The 21,371-nt window shown below is 49.7% G+C and overlaps 1 protein-coding gene across 4 annotated transcripts in view; it reads left to right on the forward strand.

Annotated features, from left to right (window-relative positions):
• Window positions 1-1,899: 1,899 nt before the first annotated feature.
• Nt5b (5' nucleotidase B) overlaps window positions 1,900-21,371 on the forward strand; it is an 85,698-nt gene continuing 66,226 nt past the window's right edge. Inside the window, exons 1-2 of one of the 4 annotated variants that reach the window (XM_077687800.1) lie at window positions 1,900-2,070; window positions 2,485-2,534. In XM_077687800.1, the coding sequence (XP_077543926.1) occupies window positions 2,511-2,534 (24 nt within the window). In that variant the 5' untranslated portion in view covers window positions 1,900-2,070; window positions 2,485-2,510. The remainder of the gene's footprint in view (window positions 2,071-2,484; window positions 2,535-21,371) is intronic. The other 3 variants (XM_077687803.1, XM_077687801.1, XM_077687804.1) reach the window with 3 other exon arrangements.

Raw genomic sequence — 21,371 nt, forward strand, 5'->3', positions numbered from 1 at the left:
TCCAGGATAGGAAATAACACGGGCAAGACAAACTAGTCTGAGAATGTGCTTATCTGAACTGTACACAGCTGCAGTCACGGGTGTCCAGAGAATATTTTCAAGGGAAGCATGCAAAAGGGCCAATTACAATTTAATTATTAGATGTGGGAAAAGTATTCAACGCCATGCATTTCTGCGCATTTTTCCCCTCCAAGGCTAAGCGCTCTTTCTAAAAATATGCGGTTAGATTCCACATAGTCATCAAAGTTTAGCTCCTTCGCTTCCAGCCCCATGAATATTTAAAGAAGTCAGTGGGGGTGATGGGCAGCGATAGCCTTGCCTTGCAGGATTTTCAGCTGCATGTGTGCGAATGTGGATTGAACAACTCGTTCGCGCCAGTACTGAACAAAGACGACTAGGACAAAAAGCAAAACAGATAATCCCAAGGGTCTTGTACGAAAGTATGTCATTCATTCCAAGCGCGCACGTTCACCGCGCAGCAGAACTTTTTACAAAGGCCCGCTACGGCAGGATGTTTCTACGAAATGTACGAGTACAAAACACGTCGCGTTGCCTGCAGGGCATGCAAAGCGACGAGTTTCGCCAGCACAAAGATAAACACACTGCAAGCGAGCACAAAGATAGACGAATCGCCAGCTAGATTGCTTCCGTCGTTCTCACCGTCAGTGTGCTAGGTCCATTCTATCCCAGGCACTCGGCGTCTACTCGGCGGCCGGGACGGTCAGGATGGCCCTTTGATGCCACAGATCACAGGAGAGCGCTGAACCACGGCTCCTGTGTTTTATGCACACGCCACCGCATCCGGTACGTTAGTGCGCGCTCCCACGACTGCTACAAAACGTTTGGCATCCCCAAAGAAGACGCGAGAAAATTCGGCGCCGGATCGCGTCCCGGCGTCCCGATGACGGTCCGGGACTGAAAATCGGGGAGGCCCGTTCATGTAAATTGATCCAATTCGCTGGCTGCTAAATGACACTGACCAGCACAGAACTATCGGACGCCTCGGCGGATGGCGAGGGGATCTACAAAATGCTCAACACAGAAAACGTGGAAGGAAAACAACGGTCGAACACGAAAGCCAGCTTACTTCACAGCGAATCAAAGAACGCCGAACCACAGTTTGACAGCGGCGAAACTAGACCGCAGCGGTGTCCCTTGCCATCACGAATGGCAATAAGAATCGGCGCCGTAATGCAGTACACAGTGGTGACTTCTGCCTTTTTGAACCTCATTTTATAAACTTTCGCGACTGTTTCATTTAATCTGTTGCACATAATCTTCGCGGCGGAACAAATAGCCGACGCTTAAGCCTAAATTCCAATGTTCCCGACACCCGGAACTGTCCTAAGACAGACAAGTAGCACAAACAGAAAGTGGAAAATGTACTACAAACCATGGTTACGTCACAGATACGCGCTCTTGCCCTGACACAAAAATGCGCCACTGACTCACAGTCTACATCGCACTATTTTAAATTGTTAAATATCTATGCTAACTCCCCCCGGGCCATTTAAAGCTGAGCAGCCGTCATTGCGAGTCAGGGACGCCAAGCGGTCGATGGAGCGTAATTCTTTTTCTTCATGAAATGTGTTAATTTCTATACCCATATAATTAATTAGTTTTGATAATAAATACGTAAAATTGAGTTAATAGTATTGTTTTTTGTCAAGCGTTTATAAATTTGCAGCAGACATGCAAGCCGTATGAAATCCTGTCAAACAAGTAATTATCTGCTTTTTCTTGAATGAGCACAATCTTTCACCCCTCAGAACACGTTTGGGTAGACCCTAAACTAAATTGTGGGATTTAATGTGGCTTCTTTTTGCGCCAGCTTGCTACTGACTGCGGACATCAACTCGCACCACTCTTGTGGAATGACTCCGCGGCGGCAGCAACACTGTTCCGCCTCCGCTATCATTGCGGAGTGACATACGGGCGAATGGTCGGATGGTTTGTGCGTTGAGCAAAGTCGGATGCTTGGAGGTGGAGAAAGGAGCTCGTGGCGCATCCGATACTGCTTTTCTTCCACTCGATGCGGTAATCGATTGTTTCGTGCTTGCACTTCTACAGGTTAGTGCTGACAGACCACATTGGTAATACGATCAAAGTTTGCAACTCATTCAAGGAATTTAAAGGCTTAACTAAACTTCGCTAAACCAGACATCGCTAGGGGCTAAGTTTTCTAGCTGTTTCATTTCTTGCGATGGATAAAACTCTAAACGCTCAATTAAACGCCACAGCTCGCTTTAAAGGTGGAATCTCGTTTCAGTTGCTACCGTTTCCCTTTGTGTGCAGTGATGAACAATGTGTGTTTGTGTCAATTGTCTTGCATCGTAACGGTAAAATAGTCGGAAGGTAGCGAGTGGAATAATAAAACGGAGTTTGTCTAGAGTGCCCACATAACGGGCCCTCAGATTTAAGTGGCCGCGCGAGAGTATGTAAAAAGCCAACATGCAACAAATAAAAACTTGTGCTTTTTCGTAGCGTGAACTCTCTTGTAATTCCGAGGCATGGCATCCGGCGAGGAGATCTGCGTAAGTAACCGATCTTCATTTATTACATCTTTCTATATCACCAGTAGATCGGCGGGCTACTCAGTGCATGCAAAGGTGCTCGAGTTGTCGAAATGTGGTGTGCGGGCGCTTCTTAAGTAGCCAATCGCCCGTAGTAGCCTTCCAAGTAGTGGAGTTTGCGACATTTGACGGGCAAGGCGCGGAACCATATGCTACAGCTAGCGCCCACATAACGAATTTGTTTTGCAGTGTCTTGACACGGATGCAGCGCCTTTCGTAGTTGTTAAAATAGCTGATTCATGGTGCGAGGCGCACGAGCAATTCCTATTCGCCTTTCTATTTGCATGCCTCGCCTGCAGGTGTGTGGGCGTTATTACGAAACTTTAAGCTAACTTAAGTCTCCTTTTTGCTATTGGTCTACCGCCCCCCACTCTCTTTCCTTATCATTATTTCTGCTGATCAAAAGAACGGCAGTGTCGCGCATGTGTTGTCTTCTTCTCTGCAGCACCTCGCAGTGATTGGCTGTGGTGTGCAACTCTTGTAGACATTTCTGAACTAAGGTTATTGTATACCCTTGCTCTGTGAAACGATCAAATATAAATTTGCTGTACTAATCGTGTCAAGCTATTTTTCATGCGCACTCGGTGGTGGCCAGTTCCATTGCGGAGCGCTCCGGCGAAAAAAAACTTTGCATGCGTTCCACCTGCTCAAGTTCACTTCTTGTACGTTACTATTAGTGGTTACAATATTCCTAGGGCGCTCACAGTGGTGTGCAACGTGTTCCCTTTAAAGTGCATATTTCCGCCCAGTTTAAAAATATGGTGAGAAGCAGTTTTCCTAATCGTTCTGGGATACTTTTTTTTTGTTGTTGCTACATTTGGACGCCGTTGTACGTTTCTGAGGGAATCGTGAAAGGAGCAAGAAAATAACATCCGAGAGAACGCTATTCGTCTACTAACGTATTGAGCATGGCCGAGCTCTTGCAGCGGTTATTTTAACGGCTGAATTTTAAGTTTTTCCTTTACTGCCCAGTATTAGCAACAGGTTGGTCGTAAATGAAGTTCAAAGAAATGTTGCTGCTTTTATTGCTATTTTTCACTAGTTTAAAGGGGCCATCAAGACAAAATACAGTGAAAATTCGTTGTAACGAAATTGTTTCGTTGGCATTATCGCTTTATTCAAAGTGTTTTACGGCCCCCATGATCCCCACTTTTAAGAAAGCACCGCTCATAACGAAGTCACTTTTTGGTCCCGAGGTTTGTTATGACGAGGGTGCGAAACTCTGCCACTTCATAATAGCAACCATGTCGTTTTCAACGCAAATCTGAAACGAGCTACACTGGTAAGAAATCACCGCAGGGGGGCTTCGCCACAACGCCCCAGGACGACCAGTCAGCGTAACCAAATGGGCAAATTTGGCGAATGACAGCGCCCAGCATGCGGTTAGGGTTGACCCAGCGCAGTTTCCATTTTTCGTCATTCGCCAAATTCGCCCATTTGGTCACTCTGACTAGAGTCCTGGTGCCATTTTTTATTTCTCTATGCTGGGGCGTTGTGGCGAAGCCCCCCCAGCGGCGTGAAATAGCGGGGACACGCGACCCACTTTCTCGAACTGCCGCTATGACGTCACAGGTTGGTGACGGATGGCGGCCTCCGCCGACAAAAGCTACAACCACTAACCATAATTCAGCAGTTGTATTTTTTTTTTTTCTCGCGGCTTAAATGCCGGCATGGTGGCGTTGCGTAATGGGAAATTTGAAAGTTTGTCGATTTTAGTTATCTTTTTTTTTTTTGTAGTAAGCTAGCTCTTTCAAGTAACCAAGGATGTACGTTGTCCCTTAAATTCCGGTCATAGATGCTGCTCACATGCGTGTATGCCTATTTTGTCGCGAAAGCATGCCGGTCATAGATGCTGTTCACATGCGTGTATGCCTATTTTGTCGCGAAAGCATGCCGGTCATAGATGCTGTTCACATGCGTGTATGCCTATTTTGTCGCGAAAGCAGAAAGGGCCTGCCAACTATAAAGAGGTAGGTAGTGCGTAAGTGTATTACAGAGCTGTTAGTTCCCTATTACAAAGTCAGCTGTTAGTTCCCTGTTTCCCGATATTTTATCATTGTCCGTGGTCGCTTGGAAAAAGCTGCTTCAGGCGCCTATACCGACGTCGTACCCACGCCGGGGGGTTGTCCCGTTCCCCGATATTTTATCATCGTCCGTGGCCGCTGAGGAGAAAGAACTTCTCCAGGCCCGTACCGACGTAGTACCGACGCCTGGGGCCAACCGTTATATATTGTTATGCGATAGAACGTTTCCTCGCGGGGATGCGGCCAAAAATCCAGAAATCGGTATTTCCTTCTACCGCAGCAATGTGTATTAATTAGGTGGCAATGTCGGCAGCTTCCGGACCGTGGAGGAAAGAACGCTTTCCCCAGCATTCGTTCATCCCAGTTTTCACGTCACCCGGCGCATGTGCGAAAAAGATCAAAATTTCTCCGTGGCGTCGCAGCGAACAGCACCGTAGCGTCGGTTGTTCAATGGTTGCTCCATTGTTCTTTATGGTCTCAGAAACAGTGTCACGTTTGTGGCAGTGACAGTGATATAGCGACGAAAAATAAATTCCTGCAGCCGCAACTATGGTGGCGGAAAGCAAATTATTTGGGGGAGAACTTTTGCCACCTCATTGTCATCGCAGTCAACCCTTTTCAGCATCCGGCACTGGCAGCGTTATGCGCAGAAAGTCAGAGACGTCGTAAAAGGTTGAGGAGGAGGGGGTGGGGGGGCGGTAATACGAATGGGGTTTCCGGAGTGGGGGAGGTGTGTACGGCGTAATTTAGGTGGGTTCCAACACAACAAACCAAAATGCGCGGTGACTGCCGCCTTCCGACCTCCTTCCCATTTCTTTTTGATGCGATATGTACCTGACATACGCACGTCTCTTCGGAGCATCGTCATTACTCTCGTCGCGCGATTTCAGTGACGTATTTTTTTCTTCCGCCGCAAGGAGCGGACTATTCCAGGGAGCTGAGCTTTCTATGGACCTTAGGGGTCCCACAAGTCGAGCGAAATGAGTAGCTGAGTGTTTTTTTATTTAGTTCGGCTTTTCCGGACCGCTTTCTCGGCCGCCATGTTGAATGTGCAGCATGTCCAGCTACGATTAGTCGTGGAGACCGAGTGGCTTTGACTACCACACCGATGGTAGGACACGAAATAGGCAAAGCAACCTGTCGCGAGGGCAGGGCCGCTTTGAACAATGTTTGGCATATCCGTTGTGCATGGCGGATCACAGTAAATCGCAATTCCTGCACTGGGTTCATCGTACCATTTTTGTAATCGCTTCCCCCCCTTCCCCCCCTGTAGCCTGTTTATGCCGTAAGGTTACTTGCTTAAGGTGTTCATCAGCTTTGAACGCATGTAACAACTACTACAAGAAAACTAAACAGAATTTATGAGACTCGCGTGTGACAGGAGGGCAATAAAAATTTCGGCCTCTGCAGCGGTGCCTAATTTCCGTGCGAAGTGGTTGGTATGTGAGTATGTATACTGTCGCGCGTCCAAGGCCGGTCGGTCACCTGTCCTAGAAGCGCCGTTATTCATTCTACGCGTTCATTTCGTCGCAATGCGTCCGTACCGGCCGTTTCCAGCTTTTACCTTCCCGAAGTAGAGGAAAGAAACCCTGGCGAATTTCGTTTGAAGTGGACTTTATGCGCGCGAATGACGTAAACTTGCTTTCGCAACTAAGCCTTAGCGGCCGGTTTCCACTTCGCGGTGGCCACTCGTTATGCGTCCTCAGTGCTACGTCACGGGGCAGTGGCCGATGATTGCACGGGTCGGCCGCATACCGACCCGAGAACAAAGGCTCGGTAACACTGCAAGTCCAAGCGATAGGACCTTTTTTTTTTTCTTATTATTATTCTCGAGTGAGAGTGATTGTCGCCCGCAGCTGGTCAATGGAAGCGACAGAAGCGGCTTTCGGTGGGTTGCAAAAGCCTGCCCTATTCTGCGAGCCTGAAAATAATAAAACAGACGCTCGCATTAATGAGCAGTGTGTGCTGGGCTCAAATCCTGCTCGGATACTGCATGTCTGTTGGCGGTAGCAGCCACCTGTGCCTGCTACCTACCGCGCCAAGGTGATTGGCATTTGAATAGTTCCCGTACCGCAGCCATTTTTCGCTGTATCCACCGGGATTTGTAACCGCGAAATGGAAAATACAAAGCTGACGGGGAAGACTAGAGTTGTCTTTTTTTTTTTGTCCTTTATTTTGGGGTATTATTTTGAGTGGCCGTGGTTTGGGCACTTTTCGCTATGACTGTGCGTGACTGGTGTGTTCGCGAAATGATCTTACAAAAATTCAGTAGCGTAATCTTCGAGGATTGTGCGCGAAGGCATCCCTGATCAAATTAGAAGAATCGCTTATTAAGAAATATTCTACGCTAGCTGAAAGCGACAAAATGGCGTAGACTTTGATGCTGGCCATTAATACGTGTGGTTTGTTGAATACGTTTTGTACAATTTGTACATGCTTCCGTTGCAGAACATATATGTGTGCGGCCTGGTGTAGACGCGCGTTCGATTCCGGCCGTATCGGCCGTTTTTCTGAAGAAGGCGAAAAGCGAAAACGGCCGTGTGCTGATGTTTGGGCGCACGTGAAAGATCCCCGCGTGGTCGAAATTAATCCGGAGCGCTCCTCTACGGCGCGCCTCGTACGTAGCCCAGGTGAAACTTCGGCGCGCAAAACCCCAGTTCGAATCGAGACGTTGACGCCAGTTGACGCCACAAGAAGCAGCCAAACTTCGCTAACTCTGACTCGATTAAGTGGAAATTTAGTTTTACTCGGAGGCGCTTCGAAATTTTGTCGCCTGTCTCTCGAAAGAGTTTCGTGGCAGACTGCAGTCGAAATGTCACCTGCCGAACAGTTCACTAGGAGTACCTCGGAGCCTAATACGCCACCACGAGCTCTGATTCAGTCACGACTACGCAAAAAAAAAAAAAAAAGAAAAAGCGATAAGTGCGCTAAATATGAAAGACTTTTTTTTTTTTTTTCGTTTACCACCTTCTGGCTCATAACTCTCCTCCGTCATTGCACACGCGTCTTTCCACCTTTCTATCGCTATAACTCTCCAAATTGTATGAACCGTTACTCGTTACCTTCTAATTTACGAAACGCTCTACGGCCTTCTGTTACCTCCGAATGAAGTTTGTGACGCACAAAGCAAAAAAAAAAAAAAAAGTAGCGCGCGTTACATTGTCGTTACTCTTTTTTTAGCGAATTATTGGTGCCATAACTGTTACCATTAACGACATGCATGAATTACAGCCCTAAGAAGAGAATCGAATATAATTAATTAACGGAAAAAGAGAGAATCCAGTAAAATAGTCCATTTTAAAAATGTGCATGTTGGAGAGAGCGTCTGCACGTTTTTTTTTTTTTTTTTTTTCTCGCGGTTTTGGAAAATGGTTTGGTGCCGCCAGGAGAGAGTGGTGGCGGGAAAGGAATGGATGTGGTGAGGAGGCGACCATAAAAAGGAGGCAGTCATCCCACCATCAACCCGTGCTTCCAAGAGCAGTGCCTCTTGAGGCGATTGGGCTGTAATAACGTCTTTGGGGCTGTTGTGTAATAGGTGATGAGCTTTTGTAGTGGCGTGCCAGCTGCAGAAAACATTGTTTTTAATGATTTTAATTTGATGTGCCACTCTTTTGACATGTGCGTCCTGTGCACCGAAGCTTCGGGAAAACACAGAAGCCACTTTTCACTCACAAATCGCCAGGTATATGTAGTCATGAGTCTATGAGTGCAAGCGACGCATGGCACCTGTCGCGTGCAGTACCTCGCAAAACGCTGCGCGATAGTGATCAAGCGGGCGCGGAACGTAAAATTACGATCGTTTATTTTATAGCGAACGAATGTAGTGTAACTTGTTTTATAAAATTCACTTTACAGCTCATTTTACAGCCGTTCCTACGATTCATGTGTATAAAGCGCTGTCCCTTCTTGCCCTTTTTTGTTGTCCTTTTCTTGTGTATCGTCTGTCTGCGCTGTATAAACATGAATAAGATCCATCTAGCTCAACTTTCCGTTCTACTGTGTTCCTACGATACCTGTGCAGTCACCAGAACGTCCGAAGACTATTTCGTTCAAGTGTTATCTTTGGCTGCGTTGTGCGGTTAAAATATTTTCTGAGAACGAGTGGAGGGAGAGAGCCACAGCCGCACGTAAACGCGCTGAATGGCACGTACACTACGTAAATAGGCTGCACCACGGACTTCGTGTCCGAACGAATGCGATAAAGTTAAAAGTGTTTACCCTCCGCGATGGTTAGGTGACTGAGGCATTGGGCTGCTGAGCGCAGGGACGCGGGTTCGACTTCGGCCGCGGCGGCTGTGTTTCTGATGGAGGCGAAAAACGAAAACACCCGGGTGTCGGAATTATGGCGCACGTTAAAGCTCCCCAGGGGGTCAAAACTAACCCGCAGTTCCCCACTAGTACCGCGCCCCTCGTAGCCCAGGTTCAACTTCGGCGCCTGGGCTACGAAAAACTGAAACAGAAAGTGTAGCCAAACGAAAAGGACCAAAAGTAGCCCAATGCAGCTGCTCACAGATAGAATTTGTTATAAAAGAACTGACATTGAATACAAGCGGCGTAAGGATGCTTGCGCATTCAGACGATTCTCAGAATTTCTGTACAATTTTTTTTTGTTTGTGTATTCGATTCGAATGGCAAGTGCTAATATTTATTTTAATTACGTTTTGTGTGGGCACTAGTTTGCGAAACAGCTTCAATTTTTTTAATTAACCCCCCCAAAAAAACACGCGTAAAGTTCGTACGTGACGAAAATATAGGCTTGAATATTGCCTAGAGTCGCCAGTTCTGGGTCCTGCCATGAATGCATCAATTTTTAATTAATTTACCGCGAATTTTTCGCCCCTGTTGTGTTCTAAAAATGGGGAAGCGACCAGAATCCCTTTCGGTGAAAAAAAAAAAAAAGAGAACTATTTTCCTAAGTCCGTGGCCGTTCGTGTACAGGCCAGAATTGGACGCGAAAGCCAATTTTAAGTCGCGAAACAAATTTAAGTCCTGCACAAAGCTTCGGACAGAATTCATGCACTATGCGCTTACCTGACCTGCAAGTCCTCTTAAGCTGTAGTATAGGGTCTACTTCCGCTGTGTGTGTACTGGTAAAAACAAACAAACAGAAAACAAACTAGAGCTGCTATTTTCGTCTTGCTTTCTGTCGGGGATGGTAGCCAGGAGCGGGATAACGGCAGTGCTTCCATAACTGTGGATATGACTTCACCGGGAGGGTTTCGAAATTAAATGCTGTAGCACATCTTTCCTTTTAACCACGTTTTATAGATTTTAGACATCTCCTTCTATTGCGAGGGACACATTTTCAGCAACTCCCAAGTGGGTACTGCTCTTCTCGGAGTCCTCTAAGGTCGGCTTCGCTATATCGCACTCATGCATTGCTGGAAAGACGTTTTAAGGCGCCGTATGAGCAGGGCAGTCTGATGCCAATGGAGAAAGGCCCTAGGGCCTTTTAATTAATGCCCCTGTAAGAAATCATCCCTGTAAAACGCTATATTTAACGAGCCCCTTTGAAGTCGCTTCAATGTTGTACAAGATGCATTGCTGGTAAGGCAGTTCTTTTCAGGTGCGTTATGAGATGTTCGGCATATGATATATCAAAGTACGAAGGACCTAGCGCTTTTTACAGTTAGCCGAAAGTGTGACACATGACGGACGCCGGTGTCCGCGCCGAGTCCACATTAAGACACAAGCGAACGTGACGCAGCTTGCCGGCTAATCGTACGTGGTGATGCAGCTGAACTCGGGAGCGAATGACGAAACTGGACGGCCTGTTTTGCTCGCTCGTGGCGGGCCTTCACGACGAGGCCGTGTTGTGTTCATCGGGCCACCCCGCAGGGCTGCAGCCTGTGGCTGCGGCGTGGCGTGTACTGAGCGCTCGCTTTACGACCGGGGCTTGTCGTGGAGCTCTCCGCTGCGCCTTGTCCTTTTGTGCGCCCTTAGCGGTCTGCTGATGAGCTGCTCTGCGCGGTGGCTTGTCTGGTTGGTTGCGCCCCTCCTAGTCTCGCTTGGGTGGGGTATGTAATTTGGGGATGAAATGCAAGGGTGGGAAGGAATTCAGTTTGAGAGTTACTATAAAAATGCATTTATCCTAGCTTCAAGGACACCGAGGAAGATAGAGATAGATAACGTGCGATAAGTAGCCAGCCGAAAGTGCGTGAGCCGGCCTTCCGCTGCGATACCATTGCGAATTGTGAAATGGCTTCACTCAGCGCTAACGGCACGTAACTGCAGCGGCTCTTGGTTTGCTTCACCACAACGCTCCTGAATGACCGGTCGCTGCAGCGAGATGCTTTACTGCGCTGTGAAATTGCGCTACGCAAAACATCACGCTTGCACTGCGCATTGACCTGATCCAGGCCGCGTTTCTCGAGTCAAATCGTGTGCTGGGCCTCGTCATCGGGCCTTGTGGAGCGTTGTAAGAAAAAGAAACAAGTTCGGCCTTGGCAAAACATTTTATGTGCTCGCACGCGCAAATTAATGCCGAAATCCGGAAAAAGGAAAATCGGCTGTACAGTGGACAAGGGCTGAAGATAGCCGAGCTTGTTCTTCGAAAAAAAAAAAACATATGGAAATGGGGTTGTAGTTTCGTGCGTATAACTGCGAAGTCCGCTTTCAGTCTCCCTTTTCTGAGCTCTGCATTGCAGCCATACAGAAAGAGGAGGGATTTATGCGACCCTGCCACCCACCAGGAAGAGGGCCAGTGTAAGAGAACTCTTGCCAAATACATATAGCTGGACGATCTCAAAATACCCGCCGCGGTGGGTCAGTGGCTAAGGCGTTGCGCTGCCGACCCCTAGGACGCGGGTTGGATTCCGGGCCGCGGCCGCCGCTTTTCTGATGGACGCGAAAAGCGAAAACGCCCGTGCGTTCGAGACCAGCTGGTCAAAATTAATCCAGAGCCCTCCACTACGGCGCGCCTCATCGCCTGTGTTGGCGTCAGTGCGGCAAACCTCATAATCAACGATCTCAAAATACCTATGGTGACTCCGCAGATGTTGATAAAAAGCGCCGAAATGTGCACAATCGCCCAAGCCGGTGTCGACTAGTGGTGACGTACAAGATCTACACGATGCCAGCGTCGAACTGTCTTACACGAATCTACTAAACTGCTGGATTTATGTGCGTAACGTGACAAAAAAAATTGGTCACCATCCCGCTTTGCGAAAGCGGATGTCCAGCAAAGCTGTTGTAAACACCTACAAGGTGATGGAGAAGGGTATGAAATGTTTCTCGTCGTCTCGGCGGGCTTGTCGCTTGCGCTCGGCTAGTGTCACTAGATAAGGGTACAGGTCTGTGTCGGCACTCTTTTCTCCCATTGTTCCGTGCCTCCGCCTCGATCATTGGTCAGTTCGCATTACGTGACATTTTTTTACACTGCGACGGCTCATGGGCGCCGCCATTTTGTTGTTTATGCGTTTTAGTCGGTCAACTCTGGTAGGCGCCTTGGCGTGTTTTGCCCATGGAGATGAAAACGTTGGGGGTAGAGGTATACAGCTTTGCTGTAAAAAAGCGGGGTGGGAAGGGGGCAGTCATTCTTGGCGTTGTGAACAACTTGGCTACGCAACGGTGGAGGCGTTCTCGCGGTCAGTTTTCGGCGAACCGCTGCAGCCAGCTTCGGTAATCTTCTTGCGCAGATGGGAATTACTCCGCATAATAGCTCTTTTCATTTCCAGCCTTGTGGAAATGCAAAGCTGGGATGAACGGCGACACATGTATGGCTGTCGACGGAATGGGTGTGGTCGTCGTTCAGAGCAGCCCCGTGTGGCCACTCGTCGTTGCTGTAGCTGCCCATTGTGCGTCGTGTGGTGGGCCTCCCCTTGACGCTGGGTCGGTTGGAAGGAACGAGCACATGTCCTTTGGTTAACGAACGCTGTCTGGGGCAATCACTGGCAAAAAAGCCGCTTCATGTGGCCGCTTCCACCGGCATTTTTGAACTGAGTGGCGTCGATGAAGAGGCAGACGTGTACCATTGTGCTGCGGTGTGTGTGTGTGTAGGGGAAGGGGGGGGGGGGGGGGCTGAGTGCGTCGGCTGTTTAGGTTGAGCAAGGCTTTGTTTAACCGCGCTGAACCGTGTGCGTGCCAGCGGTGCACTTAAAATTTCTTTTTGTGATCACTGTAATAGGTAAGTACCAGGTGAGGGACAGCTTTGAGCGTTGGATGTTATCCGGTTGGCTGCCCGAGACAATGGGACGGACCGTCATCGATCTACGAAATCAGAACGCCGACAACTTCGTGCGACTCTTCCGGTTTTGGGAGGGCCATCGCAATGCATGCTTACGCATTGCGAGTGCATGCGCCCTTACGCATGCGCCCTCCCCTCGGCCCGTCCGCGTGCTTAGTTATTTTTACTGCATTGTTGCAGCCGTTCGGCGGCTGGTTTATCGTTGGTGCAATGAGGGGTGACCTCCTATCTTCATTTTCGATAGTACCGCCAGTCACAGTGGTCTTCTCCCGGGTCCATTGGATGCTGATGCAACTCTTCAGATAACGCCTCGCGCCATTCGTCCTCCGTCAGAGATAACGCCCCTGTTTGCACAACCGTCTGCTGCTTCGGATGGTGCGTTCATCTCGTGTGCCCGTCCCCTCCCATTCCACCTTTCCCTGCATTTGTTTTATCGCGTTACGAGAACGTTGTAGCGTCTGTCAGCTACGATTCAACAAGTAATCAATGAAATGGCCGCTCCTTCAAGGCTTCATGCGTTATCGTGTATTAGCCTCAACGCGATGGCCGATATCCTGAGGGACGTTCGTCAGGAGGTCGGTGGGCACTTGGAGATAAGGGTGCACTTCATCTTGGTTGAGCTCATCCGAAGTGCGCTGCCGCCAATAGAAGCTTTAGTGCACAGTTCAAGGGCTTGATAACTGGGTCCGATGTTACGGCGCTGTAAGGCAGTGCTCGCCTCAAATGCGCGGCAAGCGCCAGCCGCTGCGGGACTGTCCGTCTGAGGAAGACCGTTTGACGTCCACCTGGAATGCAGCCGTGCGGCTAAAAAAGAAACCTATACAGCTTTCTCAGAAACTTCGCAGTTGAAGAAAAATTCGTTCTATTCAACTTTTAAAATTTTCTTTTTTCTTTCAATTGTAGCCGTACGGCTGTATTTCAAGTGGACGTCATATTTCCCTTCGCAGAAATGGGGTCCACCTTGGGGATTTCCTCTAAATCTGGCCGATTATCCGTCTGAGGTTTTTTCACTGCGGCATTAGTGCCTTAAGTCGTGCTGCATGTATATTCATGTCCGTGTGCACTTTTTGTGAAAAGTCAGCGGCAAAGCGGACAAATTTTCCACCGCACTGAAGCAGATATAAATTTCTGCGGAAAAGAAATCATGCACTTCCCCGTCAAACGACGACGATGGTTGAACGCAAAGTGACGGATTCTTTGGCTGTCGGCTGAGTTTGGACTGAGTTTCGGCCATGTCGAAATGGAGCAGTCGTATAGACGTCGGCTTCATAATGCGCGGGAGCCACGCTGGCTTCCGACCACGGGAATCGTTTTCCTGCAGTGCGTTTTGTGGTGCGCACGGACGCCATCAGTGCGACTTTTGTCCATACAATTCGCTTACATCACGTTTGCCACTAAAATCCCCGCCCAATGCAGTGTCTGCTGTAAGCCTGGCACATTAGCCCACATCTCATTAGAATGTGCACGTAACCGTAGAGTGTGCACGTACTTGGCTGGTAGGTAGCCATAGGCACAACAACGACAAAAAAACGTAACAAAATTTTCGTGCGAGCGAGCGTGCGTGCAACTTTGCTGAAACTGGATAAAGTGTCGTGGTCGGAGCCTTCAGTTCAGGGCGTCATGGAGTGACCCTGTCTTCGCGAGAAGCTGCAGCTGGCGAATTCGTTTACCTATGACTGTCGTTATTCTGGCGTTTCCATATCCCGCCGTAAAGCGTGGCAGGAGGAGCGCCTCAGTGTCATCATGGGGGATCGTAGAGGGTGGGTGTGTAGTACGTTTTGCAGCCTCGTGGGGTGTGGGAACGTATGACTGACGAATATCAGTTTCTTGGGGCTTTTAGAGGAAACGTCTGCGGCCTAGCCTGTAATGGCGATCCAATTAATTGTATGCGAGAAGGGGATAGCCTGTCTTTTCCTCTTCTTACATGCGCCGCATGGTTTCTGCTCAGGCAGAAGAGGCGCCAGGGGTCCAGGCAATTTTAATTTTTTGCCGGGGTAGGTGTCGAAGGATGATGTTTAGGGTGATCTTGGAAATTCTTCCTGCCACTTAATTTCGGTTTGCCGCTTGAGAGCCCGCTGGGATCGTGGATGCTGTTAATAGAGTTTTAGCAGTCCGTCCGTTACGCCGTGTACGTTATTACCGGGTTGCCGGGACCCGTCTGCGCCTGCGCGCGCGAAAGGGCGAGGAGGAAGGGCGAGGAGGCGCGGACATGGCGAAGGCAGGCCCGCGGAACTAATCCCCTACCGCGGCGAATGCAAAAGTGCCCAGACGGGTCCCGGTCAATCCTGTGACAACGTGCACGACGGAACGGGCGGACTGCAGTCCGTCTGTTCCGTTCTGTATACGTAGTTACCGGGTTGACCGGGACGCGCCTGCGTGCGCGGAAGGGCGAGGATGATGATGATGATGCTTAGTGGCTTCCTCTTTGTAACGGGGTGGCGTTGCACAGCGGCCTTAGTCGCAACGCTACTGTACAATACAGGAAAGGAGAGGAGGCGCTCCCCACCGTGGCGAATGTGCGGACATGGCGAAGACCGGCCCGCGGAACTAATCCCCCTACCGCGACGAATGCCCAAGTGCCCTGACGGATCCCGGTCGACATGGTAACTACGCACACGACGGAACAGACGGGCTGCTAAAACTCTCTATTAGGGCGACTACCGTCCTGCTTGTACCGTCGTGGTCTTGCGGAGTTCGGTTGGTGCCCGTGAGGAGAAAAAAATGGGGGGTCGGGGGATGGGGGGCGGAGGGGGGGTGCTGTGACCGCAGTCTAAATTTTATATCGGACAGGGTCCGTGACGTAATTCCCTCCCGTCTAGGATTATACCGCGTGTTCTGAATTAGAAAATTGTCATTATTTCTTCTGTATCTTTCTCTGTCCTTTTTTTAACGGAATACTGGTTTAGGTACTAAAAGGGGCGCTTACCGTCAACACCGACTAGATAAGGAGAAAGGCTTAGTGCTGGGTCGTCATTCGAGAGCCACAGTGCTGATGTGAGTGGCCTCGGAAAGCGTCAGCATTCTGCGCGCCCATGCGCACGAGGCACGTATGCAGCCAACCTCGTTGCTGGGATAAGGCGGGCCTTTTACGGCCTCATTATCGAGTCTGTGTGCCAGTCGGCCGAATGCTGGCAGAACGTTGTCGCTTCCCTGGCCCATGCGGGTGCAGGATAAGATTATTTGGCAAAACACGACCGACAAGAGAGGACGCGGTCAGTGCATCGCCGCGTGTCGACTTGACCCAAATGGGAAGATGCAAGCTGTCTCCTCCAGGCTAAGCTACTCTAGGCGCACACTGAACCCTCGTCTGCGTCGGCCTTTCCGTATATAGCTTCGATTGGAAATACTGAACAGCCGGCCAAAATATTGTGTACTCCTAAAAAGCTTGTTGAGGGACATACTAGGAAAGGCTACACCCGGACCGGGGGGCGGGGTGGCAGTGATATATATTGCTTCGTTTAGACCAGCTGGGGGACTTTTATGTTCGCAGAAATCGGTGTTTATCACCTTGAAGTTGTTAGTACAGTTAAGCTTTGCTTTATTTCCATAAAATATATGGTGAATTTGTTGGGAAAAAAGCCGCTCTAGGCAGCTTGACAAGCCCTAAAATCCATTGACAGAGGCAGCAGCAGGGGCGGAGTGAGAAAGAAAAGAAAAACAAAGAAAGAAAGAAACCTTTTCGAAATGAAAGGAAAATGAGAAAAAAAATAACAGAGAAAGAGAAGAGGGACTCCTCCCCTCAAAAAAAAAAAAAAGAAACATCATCAACAGCAACTAGTAGTACTACTACAATAACAACAAATACAGAAAAAAGAATAAAACAAGAACAAGTTGTCAGAGTTACTAGTCATAACCAGTTCTTGGTCATTGGCTGAGCCGTACTATATACATCTCTATGACCTTTCGTTGATACCTATCCGCCGCGGTGGATCAGGGGCTAAGGCGTTATGCTGTTGTGCCCATGGACGCGGGCTTGATACCTGCCGCTGCGCCAGTTTTTCTGATCGTCATCAACTGCCTACTAGGTACACTACAGGACGAAGGCCTCTCCCATCGACCTCCATGCAGCCGCTCCTGTCCGGCGCAGCTCAAGTCTATTCTTTGCCTCCGGATTTCCTTGTTTCTTCCCTCCGTCGAGCTATTGGCCTTCCCCTTCTTCTAGACCCGCATCTCGGTATCCACTCTGTTACCCTGGTGGTCCAAGTTGTCATTTTTTCTAACCGTGGCCAGCCCAAGTACATTAGTTTTTCTATAATACCCTCTACTCGAGTTTGCTCTCATGCAGGAAGCTCGTTTCCTCTCCATTAACGTTTTGCTTTCTAAGTGTTTAGTAAGGCGCCAAGTTTCCGCTACGTGTGTCATCACCGACAGGACGCGCATTGGTTGCATATTCTTTTTTTCAGTGATAGAGGTCTTTTAATTATTTGGGGCTGTGTGCAGAGTGCACCCCAGCCCATACCTATTCTGCGCCGGATTTCTCTCTCGTGGTTGTGATCGGCACATACAACCTGTCCGACGTAGTTATAATATTCTACTCGTTCGTTTTGTTACATATGCTGAACAGGGCGCTTTAGATTCATTATCGCTTTAGATTTATTCATATTTATTCTTAGCCCCACGGCGACGCTTTCTGATTGTAGTTCCTGAAGCATTTTTCGCAGGTGTTCTCCAGACTCGCTTATGTCGTCTGCAAACCTCCGTTTATCTGCAATTCTGTGTTTTTCCAGTTGAGCTTCCTGAAGTTGAAGTTGAGCTTCCTCCAGACATGCTGTGAAGAGTTTTGGCGAGATGGTATCTCCCTGTCTTACTCCCTTTCGGAGCGGGAATTTATCGCTTTGCTTGTGGATCGAGGGTTATCCTGCCCTTACATCCTTTATATGTGTCGTCTAGGAGGAGTCTGATGTAGATCTCCTCTATTCCCTGGTTTTTCAACGCTTCCAACACTGCTGCGGTGCTTACTGAACCAAACGCTTTTTCGTAGTGTGTAAATGCCATGTAAAGGGGTTTATTATACTCTGCGGATTTTTCTATTTGATTGACGACATTGATCTGATCTATTGTTGAGTATCCTTTCCTAAACCCCGCCAGCTCTCCAGGTTTGCCACTAGGGAATCGAAGCTGTCACTTATGCGAAAAGAAAAAAAAAAAGAAGAAGACAACCTTGTGTCGAGATTTCGTCGCGCGTTAAAAATCCTGATGTGGTCTGAATTAATTCGCAGTCCTCCTCTGCGGCGCGCCTCATAGCCCATGTAAAAGCGCGCGCAGGAAAAATTAAACGTCCCTCATATTTCTCTTCTTTCCCGTGTGCTCTCTTTAGCCCCCTCCAAGGTGTTGAAGGGATTAGAAACGTAGCCAAATGGGCGCTTGGTTAGCCTCTCTGCCTCTCCATTCCCTTTGCTCTCCTCCTTCCCCTGGCTGTACGAGGAATGTGAGCTGCGGTTTACCGGCTGCTCGGCCTGCCAACCAACACCCAAGACTGCCTGGGGCATCTTGTGCCAGTCCTCCGTCCTTCACGATGCTGAGATGCCTTCCGGGTTCTCCTCAGAGTCTCTGCGAAACAAGGCTCTCGAGCGGCTTTAATGCCGTCTACTATCTATTCTTTGTCAACCTTTCTCTCTTCTCTTTCCACTAACCCTTAACCCAAATAGGAGATAACAGTTATCGGCTGGATAGAACCCCTTTTGTATATTATATGTTTTTCATTTAAGCAACTTCCCTCTTTCTCTCTCTATGCGCCGCAAACTCCAGCCCTAGCTCGTATGCTCCCTCACTCTCGCACACACACACGTGCACGGTAGTTGCGCCAGTACAAATCGCCGCATGAAATATTTGCATGTGCAACCTAGAGCCACTAAATGAGCATAATGGCACTATAGTGCTACCTGAATAGCGCTTAGTGGACATCTTACGTATTTAGGCGCCGTGAGCATGCAGGAATGACGAAACTATGCTGTTTTTGTTACGTGTTGCGTCACGGTCACGCCGCCCGGTATCCTGCAGTGACGCCACGAGGGGCTCAATTGCTCCAGCGATACGCCACCAGTCTGACCTGTGATACGGCTGAAGGGTGAGCGCCCTTTTGGCGTCACTGGTGCGCAGTGGCCCCTAAAACAGCGCCGACCACGTCAATGCTTGTAGTTTGCGAGCCGTGAGCGACCGAGCATCGGTACGGTATACACCGCCAGTGCGGCCTAGTCCAAAGTTATCCGGTGTGTTCTTGGCGGCGCGAGTGGCCTGCCGAGTGAACGCACCCGACAGGCGCGCTGTTGCTCTCGTTTGACCTCTATCCGCTCATGTGCCGCGGGTCGGTCGGTTCGGCTCTTGGCGGAAATACCGATTGCGCGGCACAATCTTCTGTACCGCGCTTTTTTTCCTCCGATGCCCGGGGGGAAGACAAGCGCCGAGGCCGCTTCCTCTTTACGATTCCGCCATGACGAACGAGAAAATCTGGAAAGGGCGCCGAATTCCGGCCCTATCGCTCGGGGCTTGAAATGGAAATGTCCGTACCGCCACCGCGAGGGGGCAAGCTTGACGCAACGCGTGACGTGTGCGTCTCGGTTTCATTCATCGCGAACTGCGCGCGGCTGCTTTCCTATGGCCTCGAGGATTCCCGCCTTCCTGAAGTCTCACCTTCCTGAAGGCGCGATGAACGCGGACAGAGATTGATGCGCGCTCTGAGCTGGCGCGCAGCACGCTGGCTGCCACCGCTGCGGTTTCTCTTTTGGGCCCTCGTCGTCAGCGGCCAGTCAACCCTCCCCTTCAGCGTGCTGCAGATAAAGAAACGCGCCACCGAACATCCGACGCCCCGCGGTCCGTGCGCCTGGTGCACGCGCTGCCCGGAAGAAATGGGGGCAGCACTGCTCGGGCTGCGCTTTCCTCGCAAAGGGCCCAGATTAATCAATCCTGTACGTCTCGTTTCGAAGCGTATGTTTTGGCTCGTGCGCTGATTTCGTTCACTTTACGCTCGCGACTGACGCTGAGTTCAAAATATAAATCGCGACTTGCCCCCCCCCCCCCCCCCCCCCCCTCCCTTTCCAAGCCTGAGGGCTATTTGCGTTTTTCGCCTTTTTTTTTTTAATTAAAATAAAACTGCCGAACAAAATCCGCAGTCTGATGGCTGCAGTGTGGCTACTCATTTGCGCCCTTGTTTATAAGAGTGGCGAATGACGGCCAAGCTGTGCATGCGTGCTGCTCATACAGTACAAGTGTCATCCGTCCGGTCCGCACGTGCGTCACGAAATTCGCCGAGCGCTGCCTTTAGGGGCGCCTCTGATATCCCCCTAGCGACCCGTTTCGAAAGTAGTCGAGGGAGGCTCTGGCCCGCTCACCACTGTCGCATCTGCTTTTGCGACACGTCCATGACTGAGATTTACTGTTTGTATGCGGTAAAAGTACATATTTATGTGGAGCAGTCACTCTGTTCGCAAAGTGGTGTATTTACGAGAGTGAATGTTTCCGACGCGATCTTAGTGCGGTACAATCGGTCCGTATAAGCGTCACGCGTGTAAGGCCGGCGTCGCGAATGCGGCATATGCGTGGAGCTTATTGTAATTCCACTGTTCTGAATTTTGCTAACAGTATCTCCGTAAGCAGTGTTTCTTAAGGTGGTATGCTACGATTATACACTACGATGTAAGTCTGTTTTGTGGGCTTACAAAATCTAGCGGAGCACTCCTACCTGACTTTGATTGATTGATTGATTGTGGGGTTTAACGCGCCGACGCAACGCAGGCGATAAGGCGCGCCGTAGTGGGGGGCTCCGGATTAATTTTGACCACCTGGGGATCTTTAACGTGTGCCGAAATCTCGTACACACGGGCGTTTTTGCTTTTCGCCTCCATCAGAAAAGCGGCCGCCGCGGCCGGGAATTGAACCCGCGACCTGGTGCTCAGCAGCGCAACGCCTTAGCCACTGAGCCACCGCGGCGGGTTCACTCCTACCTGACTACGCCAGTTACGCTTCATACCTTAGATATTGATCACTACCCTGGACAAGCCAATGTGGAATAAATTTCACGAACATTCTACGAAATAACTACGATGGATAATGCAAAATCCTACCCGGGAATCAGCACACGACATAAATTTTAATGCTAGGTTGTCTTGTCGCAAGGTCAGCGCTCGTAATATTCGATCTAAAAAGGAGCGAAAGAGAATCAAAACACTGCGTGAGTTCCGTAAGCGCCCCGTAAGCGCTCCTCCCGTAAGCGCCCCGGAGAAGCGGCGTCAGGCGGCGCAGCGATAGCGAAACTCGAGGCGTACAGAGCCAGAAACAGAGGAAGCTGTTGAAGAGTTTGACTCCTGCACTCTTAGGCAAAAAGGACTAAAAGTTCGTCCTTTAGGGGACTAACGGCCTCTGCCACAATCATTAGTCCCTTTGGGGACTAACTGCGAGGGGATGAACGGTTAGTCCCCCACCCGGATGGTCCGTTCCGATACTCCCCAAGGACGAACTGCGTAGAGTGCAGAAAAAAGAAAAAAACGCCAGCACCGGCAGGGATCGAACCCCTGACGCCCGGAATTATACACAAGGAACCCGACGCGCTATCCGCTAGACCACGCCGCCGGGTGGTTACTGCGGCAGATAATA

Source organism: Haemaphysalis longicornis, unplaced genomic scaffold, assembly GCF_048455015.1.
Source record: "Haemaphysalis longicornis isolate Haplotype H1 unplaced genomic scaffold, Haemaphysalis longicornis Haplotype H1 scaffold_1, whole genome shotgun sequence".
NCBI classification, from domain to species: Eukaryota; Metazoa; Arthropoda; class Arachnida; order Ixodida; family Ixodidae; genus Haemaphysalis; species Haemaphysalis longicornis.